General features: G+C 41.4%; 1 protein-coding gene across 12 annotated transcripts in view; it reads left to right on the top strand.

The window, feature by feature from the left end:
- Positions 1-4,850: 4,850 nt before the first annotated feature.
- mark4 (microtubule affinity regulating kinase 4) overlaps positions 4,851-16,456 on the top strand; it is a 49,532-nt gene continuing 37,926 nt past the window's right edge. For 4 of the 12 annotated variants that reach the window (XM_034291548.1, XM_034291555.1, XM_034291556.1 and 1 more), the window contains exon 1: positions 4,852-5,016. In XM_034291548.1, coding sequence (XP_034147439.1) covers positions 4,930-5,016 — 87 coding nt within the window. In that variant the 5' untranslated portion in view covers positions 4,852-4,929. Of the gene's footprint in view, positions 5,017-6,009; positions 6,957-16,456 lie in introns of those variants that run through there. The other 8 variants (XM_034291545.1, XM_034291550.1, XM_034291549.1 and 5 more) reach the window with 4 other exon arrangements.

Genomic DNA, 16,456 nt, shown 5'->3' with positions numbered 1-16,456 from the left:
AGAGGCTGCAGCTCTAACCACTATTTACTACCACTATTTACACTATTTAACAACAACCAGTTGGCCCGTCAGCCAGTCAGTCAGTCACTCACTCAGTAAGAGACATTTGCTCTTCTTGGCCAGCTCCACTGATGCTGTCCGGGCAACAAAAAAAAGCAGAAACATCACATTTACATAAGTATTCAGACCCCTTCACTCAGTGGCAACAATAATGGTCCTGCGTATTCTTGGGTATTACACTCAATCATCAAATGTTATTATAAAGCCCTTTTTACATCAGCAGATGTCACAAAGATCTTTTACAAAACACCTGGCCTTAAACCCCAAGGAGAAAAAAACAGTAGTGTTGAATTTCAGTGGCTAGAAAAACTCCCTAAGAATGCCAAAATGTAGGAAGAAACCTAGAGAGGACCCAGGCTCAGAGGGGTGACCAGTCCTCTTCTGGCCGTTCCAGGAGAACATATTAAGATTACAATTGTAATCATTAATAAATGCGTGTGGGCTGAGTCTAGAGTCTATTTAAACTTAATCCAGGTCGGAAGCATGACCTGATGGACAAGGAAAGGGACAAAACGGGGGAGGGGGAGGTGTCAGCACAGTGGCAGGTGAAATCGTCAGGCATCATCTCGATCTGCAACACAACCAGGAGGACTGTGGACAGGGACAGCAACGGGTCCCCACAGCCAGCTACTCCGCAGATGTGGGCCAGGACCTCATGCCCTCCTAAGTTCAAAACGGGAGGAGACTGGGGAAAATTCAGAAAATGCATTCCTCGTATCAACAAGGATTTATAGTGGAGAAGGAGAACTTAGTGGAGAAGGAAAACTTAGTGGAGAAGGAGAACTGACCCTACTCCCCCAGCACAATAAAATAGCAGCGTAAGACCTTGGGACTGAGACAGGGGGGTCCGGCGACACTGTGGCCCTATCTGGGGGAGGCCCCGGACAGGGCCCAACAGGCAGGAAATCAATCCACCCATATTGCCAAGCATCAACCAAAGGGACACCCACCAACCGCAACCACCCTGAATGACGGCTGAGTATTGCCAGCAGAGTACAGACCAATTGCACAAGTGCGCAACAGAGAGACAATAAAAAGCCAGTGACTCCGCCCCCGAGTGGCATTGGGGGGAGGGCATCAAGTTACACTAATAGCTTGGCACACCTATTTCTGAGGGTTTCTCCCATTTTCTCTGCAGATCCTCTCAAGCTCTGTAAAGTTGGATGGAGAATGTTGCTGCACAGCAATTTTTCAGGTCTCTGTGGATGTTCGATCATGTTCAACTCCAGTCTTGGAGCTGCTTCTGCATGGTCGGGCTGTGTGCTTAGAGTCATTTAGTTAGAAGGTAAATCTCTGGAGCGCTCTGAAGCAGTTTTTCGTTGATGCTCTTTCTGTACTTTTCTCCGCTCATCTTTCCCTAGAACCTGATTAGTCTAACAGTCCTTGCCGCTGAAAAGCATTGCCCACAGCATTATGCTGCCACCACCATGCTACACCGTAGGGGTTGGTTTACTCGATGCGTGGCACTTGGCATTCAGGCCAAATAGTTCAGACTTGGTTTCATCAGACTTGCTTCTCATGGTCTCAGAGTCCTTTAGGTTCCTTTTGGCAAATTCCTAACGGCTGTCATGTGCCTTTTACTGGGGAGTGTCTCTCCCATCTGGCCACTCAAACATAAAGGCCTGACTGGAGGAGTGCTGCAGAGACGATTGTTCTTCTGGAAAGTTCTCCCATATCCACACAAGAACTCTAGAGCTCGATCATGTTCTTAGTCACATCCCAGACCAAGGCCCTTCTTCCCCGGTTGTTCAGTTTGGCCGTGTGGTCAGCTCTACGAAGGGTGTTGGTTCCAAACTTCTTTAATTGAATTATGATGAAGGCCACTGTGTTCTTGAGGACCTTCAATGCTATATATTCAATCCTGTCTCTATGGACAATTCCTTTAACCCTTCGACAAAATTAACTGTTTGGGACATTAAGAAAAAAGGAAGCACCGGTTAACTCTGAAATGGCAAATAACCTGCTAGACAAAGGAAGATGTATTCACCAGGGAGGTCTTCCTTGAAAGATTAAAACAAAGACCTGTCCAGTAGATCAGGAACACTCTCCAGTAGGTAGGTGTGGATGTGTCAGCAACTGACATTTGCTGAAGACTTCACCAGCCAAACTACAGAGTAGTGGCAAAACCTAAACCTAAGAAAGTTCTGGATAAAGTTATTGTGGACAAATTAGACAAATATTAACATATACTAGAGATGGCAAGAGGAAGGTGTGGAGAATAAAGACCTGACACCCCAACTTATCTATGAAAGCAGTCAGCTGGTATTCTGTCTATAATGGAGTGGCCAGAACAGGCACCGGATATCAACCCTATTGAGCTTTTGTGGGAGCAGCTTGGTGTGTAAGAAGTGCCCATCAAGGCAATCCAACCTGTGGGAGGGGCTTCAGGAAGCATGGGGTGAAATCTCTTCAGATTTCCTCAACATATTGACAACTAGAATGCCAAAGGCTGCAAGGCTGTAATTGCTGCAAATGGAGGATTCTTTGATGAAAGGAAAGTTTGAAGGAGACAGGTATTTAAATTGAAAATCATTTTCTAACCTTGAAAATTACTATATTTCCAATTCATTTAGCTATATTTCCTATTCAAACTTATTTAATGTATGTTTTCATGGAAAACAAGGACATTTCAAAGTGACCCCAAACTTTTGAACAGTAAAGTATATGATAAATGAATAATTGGTACTGGTAATGTATGAAATCAGTTTGAACCTTTGTATTCATTGTCCCATAGAAAACAATTGACACATCATCCTCTGAAAATAAAGGAGAGGAAAAGAGAAAGAATCCAGCAATGTTCAGCTAGTTAAATATTTCCAGTTTTTCTATTTAATTCACTAATGTATTCAATAATGTTTTGCAGATGGAATTGAGGATGCAAAAAAATACCCACTTCCACCAGATAGGCTAACAAGTAAATTAAAACAGAATCACGGATACCCACAAGATGACGCCATAACAGCAGTTACATGATACCTTTGCAGTGATGTTGCTACTCTACTTGGTCGCCCTCTGCTGTACAATATACAAACGCAACACAGCACAGGCAGAAAACAGGATGACATAGCAACTTCTCAGCAACACAATGTTATTTAAAAATGTCAACCAACAATCAAGGTTAACACAACATAATTCTCATTCTGAAATATAACAAACATGCATCTCAGTGCACAAGATATTTGGAAGCATCCAAAGTTCATGGAAATGCCAGTGACGCCAATTTCACACAATTCAAACAAATAGACCACAAAGTAGGGAAGAATATAGACACCATGATTGAGAAAATGAGAATAGACACTGGATGAGAAAATGAAGTGAATTAGATGCTGTCAATTAGATACAAATAGGCAGGTAAGCTTAAAGGGCAAACTGTAGTTCAACCAAGAATAAAGCTGCATCACCACCTTCTGTACAACCAACTAAAGGATAAGGCTTGAAAAAATGCAGCCATTTTCAGATAACAAACAAAGCTGTGGTAACAAAGACTACTTCTCCACAGGATAAACGTGCCTATTTCATTGGCACGCGTTATTTTGGCGCTACACTCACTGAACTGAACTCCGCTTTTTTTCTTCAAATGAATCTACTTTGAACAACAATGTCCTTGGGTCACCTAGTCGTGTCGGGATTGGACATCTGATTAAGGGCAGTCTATGGCCTCCAGTGTGCCTAAAGACTTTATAATCTCTGCCGGGTTAGAGATTAATGCCGTGGGAGGCATCGGGGTTTGCAGTGGCACTGCCTACTAACAGATGTAATTAGAACATTGAGATGACTAGGACTGGCATAGAAATATATAAAATAAATATATAAAAGTTACATTAAAACTCTCTTCCAGAGGTGGCGGAGGCTAAGGATAGAACAGCCTTTTTGAATTTGGACTACAGCTGAAGCTGATCATGTTACAAATATTTATACAATACCAGTCAAAGGTTTGGACACACTTACCCAAACCTTTGACTGCTACTGTACGTGCCTGCCATGAGTATACATGTTTCTTAAACTGTTAATGTGAAAACAAAACACTCAACTAACATTGTAAGACAACATTTTTGGAAAGAGTGGGCCTCTAATGAGTCATAAAAACAGGACTCAAACTATTAACCCGTGGAGGTATGTGGATGCACTACATATGTACCTGCCGTCATACAGTACGTTGCCAAGAGTCTTGAGTTGGACAGCAGAGGCCCGGCCGTACAGCGGAGCTGACTGGAGGCCCGGCCCGAACAGCGGAGCTGACTGGAGGCCCGGCCCGAACAGCGGAGCTGACTGGAGGCCCGGCCGAACAGCGGAGCTGACTGGAGGCCCGGCCGAACAGGGGAGCTGACTGGAGGCCCGGCCGAACAGCGGAGCTGACTGGAGGCCCAGCCCGAACAGCGGAGCTGACTGGAGGCCCGGCCCGAACAGCGGAGCTGACTGGAGGCCCGGCCGAACAGCGGAGCTGACTGGAGGCTGTTTGTGTCCAGTTCCTCAAAGTCAACCAGGGTTGCATTGGTGCGGCTTGGCCCTGATCGATCACCCTGACCTGCCCTGTGTGCACACATCACTTACAATCATGTCCGGGCCCCGTCTGTGGTACACCCTGTGGAAAGAGCAGTGGCAGCGGATGCTCACACTCACCCTGCAACCGCGCATACCCCATTAGGAGTATTGAAAATTCCACATAAAGCGATTCCCAAATGATTTGGTCACAAATGACTGCGTAATTATGCTTAGGGACTAGAAGCTGATTAGACAGAATGACGCATTGGAACTTGTCAAAGGTTCACACTGTTTCTCAATCGTGACTCACTTTCACACGCCGTTCTTTCTGCTCCCACGCTGCTATTTCAACCAGAAAAACACTAAAGTACAATTAACTTACAAAGTATGCCTGTCTCAAATCACCAAGGGCCCAGGGGCCACAACAGATCGAGGTGTTCGTGGGCCCGACACTCTCGTGTTCGATTTTCACAGGTGAGTTTATCGTCGCTGTTGGAGTATTGCTTCTGCGTTCATCTCCCTCCAACTTGATATAAAGTAGTCATGCATAATATAGCGATGTTAAAACAGAAAGCGGATGGTTTGTTTTTACAACAGTAGAAATAACATGGGGAGGGAAAAATAATTACAGGTGCAGTGTGTTGCTTTGTTAAAGTGGGTGTTTTCAGACTGAGGTCTCTCCTCTGAGATCAATGCATAAATAATACTTCTTCAGGTTTTACATTGAAATAACCATGCAGCATCATTCTGCACTATTACTATTTGATCTCAATCGGTTTCAATTAATGGGATACACATTTCAATGTTCTTAAGTTAAGTCATTTTTTAAATAGCCTGGAGTGATATTTTGAATGGCATCCAGTTTACAAACTAGAGCATATAGCCTATACCTGCGCATTTGGTATCATGGCTTGCCCTTTTGAAAGTTAACCTCTGCTCCAGATCTTTTCTTAAGTTAGTGTTTTTGCAGACGTTGGTGATGTAGTATTCCATAGCACCCTTACAAAAAAGATTGCAGTTTTAAAACTGCAGTAAATGTGCAGTAATTGCAGTATTTCCCACATAACTGCAGTTACTGGAGCTGCACCCCTTATTGTAAGGGTAAGCAACACAATGATAAATACTATACATTATAAAGGGGATACGACTGTGTAATAAAACTAAATCATCAAAGTATAGTGGTTTACATGATGTTATACAGTAGGCTACTAAAGTGTGTACACACTACACTATCGACAGATACTGTGGAGTTTGGTATTCTACATAGTACACCGGTTTACAACAGAATTCTCGATATTTCTATTGTATGTGAGCTGTAAACATTTTACGTGTGGGTGCGCCAGTGCAACGTCCAAGAAATGACATTGCACAGAATATTGCTTGCCGACGTGTTTGACGTGTGGCTTACGCTGGTAAGTGCTGCTCTGCTAATGAATGAATGGGGGATTGTCTCTTTAAGAACGTGGGGGAAGGGTGTGTGAGCCTCGGACACGGCCCTGCCTATTATTTATCTTGCTGTTCTTCCCTCTTGCTCTTGTCATACAGTTTTGGGGATACCGTTTTCCGTATTCAGTAATATTGGCAACCTGCGAAAGTCAAATATATATTTTTCGAACGTTGAGTAGGCCTAGCTATTAATTGCGACTTTTTCATAAGTGTCGTTCTGCTAGCAGGGAAAGAGAAAGGGCGACTTGTATCCTACATTCGGGTATCCGCAATTGTCATGTCGGTGTGCAGTTTAAAGGTTTAATTCTTAATTATGAAATCTGGGCCGATAAATACGTCGTTTAGTGTTTTTCCTTGGAGGTGGTTGGTTATGCGAGCATCACCCATCAATGGTCGTACGCGCAGCTCTACCTGACCTATGTATTTTTTTTTTTTATCGGATCTCACAAACTGCTCTATTCCGGATTGACACCCACAGTCATCACGGGACAACAGAAGAATTGCTTCTAAAAATGTTTTAGAATACTGGTTCGATAGTGTGAATAAACCTATTTTAGGTTTTCATTTCCAAAATGAGGCATTGTGTTGGTGAGTTCCTACATATGAAGAATCAGCCAAACATGAATTAAGTCGATAGCCAAGTAGGCTATTCACTCAATTTCCTAGACAATTGTCTGGATCCAGGTAGTGGTCAGTGTTTTTTTTTTCTCAACCAGGAAAATGAGGATTGTTTGAGGCTACAATTTTCACTGCTCTCGCGGTTGCCGGTAGGATATAGGCCTCGACTGCCTTGGAACACTGGCTAGGCGGTGGAGCGGCCGATGTAGACTGTTATCTTCTGTAGAATATAATCCTGTAAATATAACCTACATATAAACCACGTCGGCCTATAGCCTAATAGAAAGGATACCTCTGGGAAAATGTCTTCTCGTGCTGGACTACCTAGCAACGAACGAAAATCTGACCTCGTAAGTATTTAATTTTTTACAGTCGTTTATATTCTTGTTGAGTCACGTGTTTTACCGTACCGAAAGCAATCAGTCTATATAGGTGAAATATAGGCGTAATTCTTTTAAAAACGCCGGGAGGATGCTGGGAGATCGTTTGTATTGACTGCTGATCTACTGTAGCCTATTTGCTATGCACTGCTGTTAAAAAAGCCAAGGCTTTCCTCCACTCTTCACTTTTTGGTCAGAATAACCAGTTAATACCACATTTTTAAAGAGCACATTCCGTGCCTGAAAAATACCCTGACTGGAAACAAATAACTGATAACTGTAACATGTTCATTTTATTACACTAACGTAGAAATATGTAAATTCCATGTGAAAAAATTGTGGCCTTGCAAATGCACTTGCCGGTGTGTATACAGTCATACAGACATGAAACTGGTTTTAGTTTTTAGGTTTTTATATATTTTTTTAAGGAAATGTGAATAGAGGACATCTAAAAGCTCTGTACATCTTCTAATTCCTATTAAACATGAAGGTGATGTGTGGCATTTTACTAGTTTGCTCTTCGCAGCATTTGTGGTGTGGCAGTCTGGAATAACAGAGCTTAGAGGGAGAAGTAGCTTGCCGGTTTTGCACAGACCTTCTTGGGGGATGACTGGCATTTAAGGCTAGACAGATATTTGTCTGGTTATTGGCAATGATCATGACCAGACACTTTTAGTAGTGTGACAATCCACCCAGCATTTTGGTACGGGCATTGGATAGGTCTGTGATTGTTAATGTATTTACATGGATAACAGTATTAGGCCACGCACACCCGTGTTCTATCGTTTGCTGATTGTTGTTGCTTTGGTTTGTTGACCATCTCCTACAGCGGGCTATAATCATTAAAAACCTATATCAATGCAGATTTGGTCCTTCCTGGAAGGAGTGGCATAAGACTAATGCCCCTCAATGGCAGATTAACTACAAATGCGTTAAAATTAAATTGATAAATCATTATTGAGAAGGGTAGGTATCAGTAAAGAGTAGGGCCTGGTTTCCCAGCCTCATCCACAGTATTAGGGCATGGCAGTTTGTAGCTGACTAAACTCAACTCCACTGAAAACAAAGAAAGCAAAGCAGGGAATATTCACTACTGGAGCTCCAGGCGTCACATAAAATGTCATCTAAAACAATACATTTTAGCAGCCGAAGTTTAGCTCGCACTTTACACAGCACAATGGAATTCACATGGGACAGTGGCAAGTCAAAATACTGGGTTTTCTTTGGATGCTGAAATATGTATATTTCCGCCCACAACAGTTGCCACTCCACTCCATTGTAGATGGTTTAGTTGGCTACCCAGGGTGTAGGGTTTTTAGGGATTTGTGGGTTGGAGGGCTATATTAAGATATTTCATTACACAATGCATAGTTGCTTTTCCAAATAGTTTAAAAGCATAGAGATATTTTTGACATTCATTTAGTAGGTCTGGTCTGTTCCAGACGGGAACAGGATCAGAAGGGTCTTTGGTTGTCGGTTGGAAGGTTTTTAATAGCATATACCTAAAACAGCACTGAAGTCTATGTAACATACAGCAATGACATGTAACTGTTCACTATACCAGCTGCTGTGTTTTTTTTTTTTTTTTTTTTGTCTATAGCATTGCATCAGCTACTGGATAGGCTCACCCTCACATTGAAGTCTGTAGGACATACAACATTATAAATGGCATTTAGTGTTTTCATATTTTTGAATTAGCTTTACAAATAAGTTAATATTCTATGGGCAGCCAGCTATTGCATTGTAAAACATTTTTGGGTGAGCGTAACTAGCTAGCTACTTCTCTCGGCTACAAATTGTGTTATTGCTGTTACCTAAAGAAACACCTGGGAATGTATTTAAGGTTGAACTTTCTGTATTTCTATAAGTCAAAGTTGTTGTTCAAAGCTGTGTACAGAGACAAAACTCTACAGCAGCTGCTAAGACCAAGACCAGACTACATAGTTTGTGTGATCTGCAGACTGAAATGATCTGAGCACTTAAATACAGCAGGTTCCATGTAAAACAAAACTGAGAAACAATTGAGGCTGACAAAAATATTAATGTTGTTGACACTGACAGTTTCTGCACAAACATTGCACAGGGACAGTATTTACGCAACTCCATCCTCGAATGACAATCTCAGCCATGTCTAAACCCATGTCGGTGTTCCTTTCTGAGACCGATACGGTGTAGACCTGCTGTTTGACCTGCTTTTAGAGTCCAAGAGTGAAAGGTTCCTGTTGTTCGAACCCTCTCCATGGAAACCCAGGGGCCTTTTGGTTCCCAGTCCTGCAGTTCAAAAGCTCTGCTGAGTGAAAAGGTGGTGGTGTAACATGACAAAGCCCACTCTGAGCTTGGGCCTCTTCCACCTATCATGTAGCTCGCTCCGCAGTGTGTGCAACGTCCCAGAAGGCCCCATGGACTCTCTGTTTAAAGGTTCCTTTTCTGCCTTAACACCGGTTAGCATGCAGTGGCTTCGGGAAAGTTTTCAGACCCCTCCATCTCCTCCACATTTTGTTGTGTGATACAATTCACTGATAAAGTTTAGACATACATTTTCAGACAATCCGCCGCAATGACTAAGCAAAAAATAATAATAATTGTAGCAATTAAAAATAAAAACAGAGATGTCTCATGTACGCAAGTTATTCAGACCATTAATTCTGTACTTTGTGGAAGTGCCTTTGGCAGCTATCACAGCTTCTAATCTTCTTGGGCACGCCCCTACCACCACTGCACACCTGGATTTGGGCAGTTTCTCCCATTATTTCTCATTGATCCTCTCAAACTGTCAGTTTGGATGGGGCCCATCCTCTCAAGACATTTACAGACTTGTCCCAAAGCCACTCCTGCATTGTCTTTGCTTTGCTTTGGGCTGTTGTTGTGCTGAAAGATTAATCTTCGCCCAATTCTGGTGTCCTGTGTGTTCTAGATCAGGTTTCCTGCCTTTTCCTTTCTGCGTTTTGCCCCACTCATCCTTCTGTCAATCCTGACCGGTCTCCCGGTCCCTGCTGAGTCCCCGCGTCATGACTCTGTCACCACCACACTTCCCCATAGGGATAAGCCAGGTGATGAGCGATGCCTTGTTTTTGTCAGATGTCGCATACGGCATTCAGGCTTAATTTGATTTAGCACTCATCAGGCCAAAGAATCTTTTTCCTCCGGCTCTGAGTCCTTCAGGTGGAACGTTACTGTATATGCCTTTTACACAGGGGTGTCTTCTGTCTTGCCATTCTACCTCGAAGGCCTGATTGATGGAGCGCTGTAAATAATTTTCCTGGCAGGATCTTCCATTGCTAGTTTTTCTCTTCAGAGAAACTGAAGTTCTGATAGTGGACATGGGATCTTTATTACCTCCCCAGACCTTCTTGCATAGTCCCATAGTTTGGCTGGACGGCCAGCACTGGGAAGAGTCTTGGTGGTTCCTAACTTTTTTTCCATTTCACAACGATGGAGCGCTTTGTGATCCTGGGAAGTTCCAATGCATAAGCCCTTTTTTTTTTTTTAACCATCTCCAGATCTGCGCCTTGTCGCAATTCTCTGATGTGGATATGGAGAAATCCTTGTCTGTCGTGATGTTTTCTGCTCTGACATGCACTGTGAAGTGTGGGACTATTATATGGATAGTTGTGTGCCTTTCTAAATAATGTGTGATCAATTAAATGATCAGAGGAGGACTCCAATCAAGTTCTAGAGATATCTGAATGTTGATCAAAGGACACCGGATGCATTTGAGATTCATTTGGAGTATCATGGCAAAGGCTCTAAATAGCTATTTGTTTCCATAAATTGGCACAAATGGATTCAAAAAATGGATTTTGATCTTTGTCATTATGGGTGTAGATTAATTGGAGAAAAAATATTAATTTAACTAGGGCTGCAACAGCTAATCAATTTAAAATTGATATTGCCGTTTATAAAGATTTGTTCGGTGTAAATGAGACACAGCGAAAAGAAACATTGAAAGATGGAGTGTGGTTTCTCAGCACCGCCAAATAGTCTACAAATGCTTTTCATTAGGGCTGTCACCATTCATCGAGTAACTTGAGTAATCCCATTACAAAAAAATCCTTTATTAGAATTTCCTGCCTTGAGGCTTCTATTAAAATAGGGGTGACAAATTTTGAGGATGGTCTTGTGTGGTCCCAGCAACAACAAAAAAGGCAGATGTCCAAAATTTGGGAACATTTTACTCTAAAAAGTAAAGATACAACCAGGTTGTATAACGCAACTGCAAGGCTGAACTTGCATTTTACAACAGAACTTCATCCATACTACAAGATTTGAAAAGGAAGCATTTATTCATGGAAGAATCAGAATCAAACATTCCAAGGTTGGGTTTTCATTTAGCTATGATAGCGATGTGTCTTAGCTAGTTAGCTGCATCCTACTGTACCCAGCCATGACTGCGAGGGTGTAAATAATGAACAGTGCGTTAGCTTGTGGGACTGCTCAACTACTAGAAGTTTTATTTTAATGTTGTTTTTGATATGAGATTCATCCACATAATATTCACAGTTGCACCACAAAATGTGTTGGCCACTTTTGCGCATGGAATTTGTTTACAGTCTACTGTAGCATGCTAAGCATTCACCAGGTTACAGCTGTGGTGGATCGTAACTGAGTGTCATAGAGACTTTAATCAAAATGCAGCTCCAGTCCAACACATTTTATTGAATTATAAAGATGTTGTCTGTGTACTTCAGTCTATAGTGGGCTGTTCTAGCGTGGGTCAGTCATTTGTGTTACCCCAGAGTATGCTAAAAGCTATCATTTTAAAGCTGCCTGTTAAAAGATTCTCAGCAATGTCTTACCTTTCCTTATTCCTCTCTGTCAAAATGTTTTATAGTAATGGCTTTCAAGGGTATAGAATCTATTGCTAAACTGTATGCATTATTTTCTCTTTGTTATTGATATAATGTTTTTATCTGATTAATTGCAATAATAATCTACAGATTAATCTGTTATCACAATAGTTAGTCTATAACAAAACAAAATGAAAATGACAGGATCTGACTACTTTTGGAGGCACTGTATGTTAAACTAGGGACATTTAGTTTCAATATCAATGGCTGAGAGTAAGAACAGAGACCCGTGGAGACAGATTGCCCTCCGGATTTATAAATCTGAAGTGTCATGTTGCCATTTCCAAAGAAAGCCCAGTGATTGGTCAATGAAAGCCTATTGAGCGAGAATCAACTGGTAAAACGTTTCACAGATTTTTGTCATCTTTAAACATCTGATCTCAGTACAAGTTTCTGTTCACAAAAGCAGAATATGTTGCCAAAACAATGTTTATTAGCAGTGTAGAGTGATTTTAGTTCCTGCACTCATCAGGGAGTAGGAGTTTCCTAACAGAATTCACTTATCGTAATAAGGGCCAATATTGTCCAGTGGGATTGTGCTAGGTTGTGCATTGCTCTGCACACTTTCTTTCCTAGGATCTGCCCACTGGGCTTTACTACTATGCTTTAGTAGCCATAAATTATAAACAAAGTGTGTGGGTAATTTTGGTTCATTTTTACAAATCTTTGATATGGGCCGGTGAATAGCAGTATCAACAATATACAGTTGCTTTATCAGTCGGTTTTATTTAACAGTCACCAAAATGCCTGCTGAAAAGTACCAGTAACCTGGCTTTGGCTCCAAGTTGGCAGCTCAGAGAAGCCAAGGCCCTTGGAGACCCCAGGTACTGGCCCACATAGGTGGAAAGAGAGTAGTCTGAGCATATGGTTAAAAAAATAGATAAATCCGGTAGGACAATTTGCCAAAAGTGTTTCTGGATTGTTTCACTGTCCTCGTCAGGTTCCCTGGGTCTTTCTGGGGTTGTGTGTGTGGATGTTGACGTGGGGTTTCAGAATGTGTGCGTGGTTGAATGGGGAAAATGCAATCAAAGTAGACCCATTGCCTTGAATGCAGAATTACAAACTGGGACCTCTATTTGCTTAGTAAAAAGTTAGAACCAACGTTTTGAATATTAACGTTGGTTCTGCTGCTAGAACAGATAGGTCTGCACTTCGAAATGGACTAGTGACCAGAGGATTTAAGGATGTTCAGACATTCGATGAGGTTTCACTTATTTCGTACCTTTTGTGTAAGAAATAAAACCTACTTACTTGAACGCCCCTCTGTGTAAGCTTATTAGATATCATTCTGTGTATAGGCCCAGCGAAAATAAATTATGTCGGGAAGGCTAATGCTGATTATTCGATGGCATTAATTCCCTATTAACATAACTCAAATAATAAACCCAACAGCTCACATGGTGGCACCCATTAGTCATCGAGATTTGAGATTTGCATAATCACTCATGTTTCGCGCCCCCCCGATCCACCCTCCAGCTAGTCCCTGGGAACTAACGCCGCCAGGGCAGTCTTCTATATGGTAGTCACATCCCTCTGTGCAGTGGAATCCTCTGTGTGCTTCTTTTCTCTGTATCTGTCAGCACCATCTGGTAGAGGTGCAATTACTCTCACTCTCCAGTGGCCCAGTCTATCCCGTGAACTGAGCCCATTTGGTCTAGTTTCCAAAACCCAATTTCTGCTGTTGCATTTGTTTGGATTACTACCTTTACTTTCCACTGTAAATGTCTTCCAAAGCTCAGCTTGCAGAAAGGACCCTCCATATTGTGATAATTAGTTGATTTACTACCATTTACATGATTTCTTTTAAAGCCCAAGTAAAACAAAGTATAATTTAGTTGTGTTGAACTGCTGCAGTTGATGTCTAGCCAGTTTACTGTAATAGCTTCATGACGATTAGCGCACCGCTTCTTTCCTCTGTGCAAAGTGCCCAGTCTGCTCTGTAACCAGGATGCTATACCAGGATGGTATATACTGAAGTCAGGAGGTAATTTACTGGGATCTCGCCGGTTATTGGAAGCCTACCCAGTTTACTGCACAGTCATACTCATCCTCCCCTGGCCATCACACAGTGTCTGTTGGTCTTAGACAGACATCTTGAAAAGCTACGAAGGGAAGAGGGAAAGAGAAAGAGGAAGAATCTGGCATGTTATGGAAACCTTCCAACTAGCCGGGGAGACATCGCTATCTAAACCAAGAGAAAGAAGGAAACCGCTCTTCAGGCTAATCTTGGACAGTTAATGATGCAATAGCTGTATATCTGCTTTTTAATCCCGGCAAATGGTCCCATTTACCACTTCAGTCTGTCTATAAGTTGCCCATGGGCCTTTTTTTTCCTATGTTGCTAATCATCACCATCCAATCCTCTATTCCATTCTGCCTCGATCATGAATGAAACTGAATAAGGTTCTATACAGTCAGTAATGTTAACTTTTAAAATAGACGCTTGAATGGCAGTGTGTTCCATGTAACGCCAGTGCGGGATTATAAACTGAGCGCAATTGTGAATTTCAGGCAATATGGTAAGCTTGCAGTTATAGGCCAGTTTTACTAGTGATAACCTTGTCCCTGGCCTTGAATTGCATATATCCTGCTAACAGATTGCAAAGGGGTGTGGTTAAAGTCGAACCGAGGGAGATGCAGCCATTAGGTGTATAAATGGGACAAATCGCAAAAACAATCGTTAATGTTCAGTCACATAAAAAAAAAATATATATAATCTGAATGCCCAATTAACTAATGTAGAAATGATTAATGATTCTTTTGGAATCTAACTTGCCTGTTTAAATTCCTCAACGCTCGTGGTTATAAGTTCCCCCAGTTGTGGGTTGTTGCTACAACTGGCACTGAGTGGTGACTGACTAAGAGAACTGCCAGTTAAAAGAAGCTGCTGTTTTTATCCTTTCTTGTCTTAGGCTTCCCGTCCAGTTGAATAATCAGGAGACCTAAACCCAGATGTCTCGACAAAAAGAATTTGGCGACGTTAGCGATTATATCTTTGGTTCTGTTCAGAGGATCTGGTTTCACACTTTGCATACTGTAGTAAAATTAACCTGCCTGTTAAAGTGTCTTTGACTTTCTGAGCCAATTTCTTTTGTGAACATGCTAGTGTACAGGCTCTCTTTGGTGACCTATTTCTTTTGTTTTACAACAAGCATATGTGCACTTATGTTTGAATGTGTAAGAGCACAATATATGTAATTTTATTTGAGGTATGTAAGGTATTTTTCTTACGGTTTTTCAAAGAATAGTCATATGATAGTTTATGATCGTTTTTTTTACTTTATGACAGATGGAACATTTCAAGCTCTATCACTGTTGAGCCATTTTGTTTTTAACTTGTGTTTAAAGAAGCCCTGTAAATTAAGGCCCCCTTAGAGGCAGATTGATGGTACATTTTCAGTTTTATCATCTGCTGTCCATACAAATACTCGTAGTGAAAACTCTGCTCTCTTCGAGCGCTGATATTAATTGATGACGGAAAAGGCTGTTTTTGCTGTACAGTTTGTGGTTAGCAGATGGCCTACTCGTCAGACACTTAAGTGAGATGTCGTGAATAGTGCTAGCGATTTGTTATGTAGGTTTGGTTAAATTCTGAGAAAATGTTTAACAAGCACACCTTTGATTAATCTCTCAGCTATTTCTGTCTCTCTCGTGTTTTGGAGCCATCATCCCCAGTTGCTAACCAGCTGTGTTGCTCATGGTTCTGGTAAAATTACAGTGGAAGGTATCTGACTGGAGTGACTAGGGACTTCATTCATGAGTCACGCTGTAGCTGAGCAGACAGTCTTGGACTCCAAAAGAATAGATCATGTTAGGTCACTGCTGTAAAATAGTCTGCCCTCAAACAACGCAATTGGATTTGCCAGAAGATCATTTAATGTTCGGGATTAACTGCAAAGCAGGTTTTGTGTGGAATTCTTCTGAAATGTAACTGCTATGGAACTACAAGGTATTGAAGGAGATTGAGGCTGGCAAAAGAAAACACTGTTTTCCTGATCCGTGACGTGAAATAGTCTGACCTCAGTCACCTCACGACTCTACAAAAGATCTGTCGGAATGACTGTAGCTAAAGCCATGCAAATGTAATCCTAGTTAAAAATCCGAAAATCCAGTTTTCTGTTGTGATTTGGAGCTAGTCTGTAAGAATCTTGTTGGAGTTTTCATATTGGATTTTTAAAGAACGCAATCCTGTAGGATTTTTTGGGGCTTTTCTCATAGGATCTTTATAGGACTCAATCCAGTAATATTTCTAATAGACTTTCTACTAAATCCTAACAGAATTTTCGTTAGATTTTAATTGAAACACATCCTCCAAAACATTCAAGTTTACAAGGGTGTTTCTTTATTTCTATTTTCCATGTCATAGAATAATAGTGAAGACATCAAAACTAAAAAACAACATATGATATTATATAATAAGCAAGTGTTCAATAGATCAAAATATTTCATATTGTAGATTTTTCAAAGTAGCCTCACTGCCTCATTGACAGCTTTGACAGTTTGACAACAGGTGTGCCTTGTTAAAAGTTAATTTGTGGAATTTCTTTCCTTGTTAATGCATTTGAGCCAATCATTTGTGGTAGGATAGGGTTATACAGAAGACCTTAATTATGTATGTGCATT

This window comes from Esox lucius, chromosome 1 (genome assembly GCF_011004845.1).
Source record: "Esox lucius isolate fEsoLuc1 chromosome 1, fEsoLuc1.pri, whole genome shotgun sequence".
In the NCBI taxonomy this organism is placed as follows: Eukaryota; Metazoa; Chordata; class Actinopteri; order Esociformes; family Esocidae; genus Esox; species Esox lucius.
The sequence above is the reverse complement of the archived record's forward strand: the minus strand, read 5'-3'. Positions and strand labels throughout refer to the sequence as shown.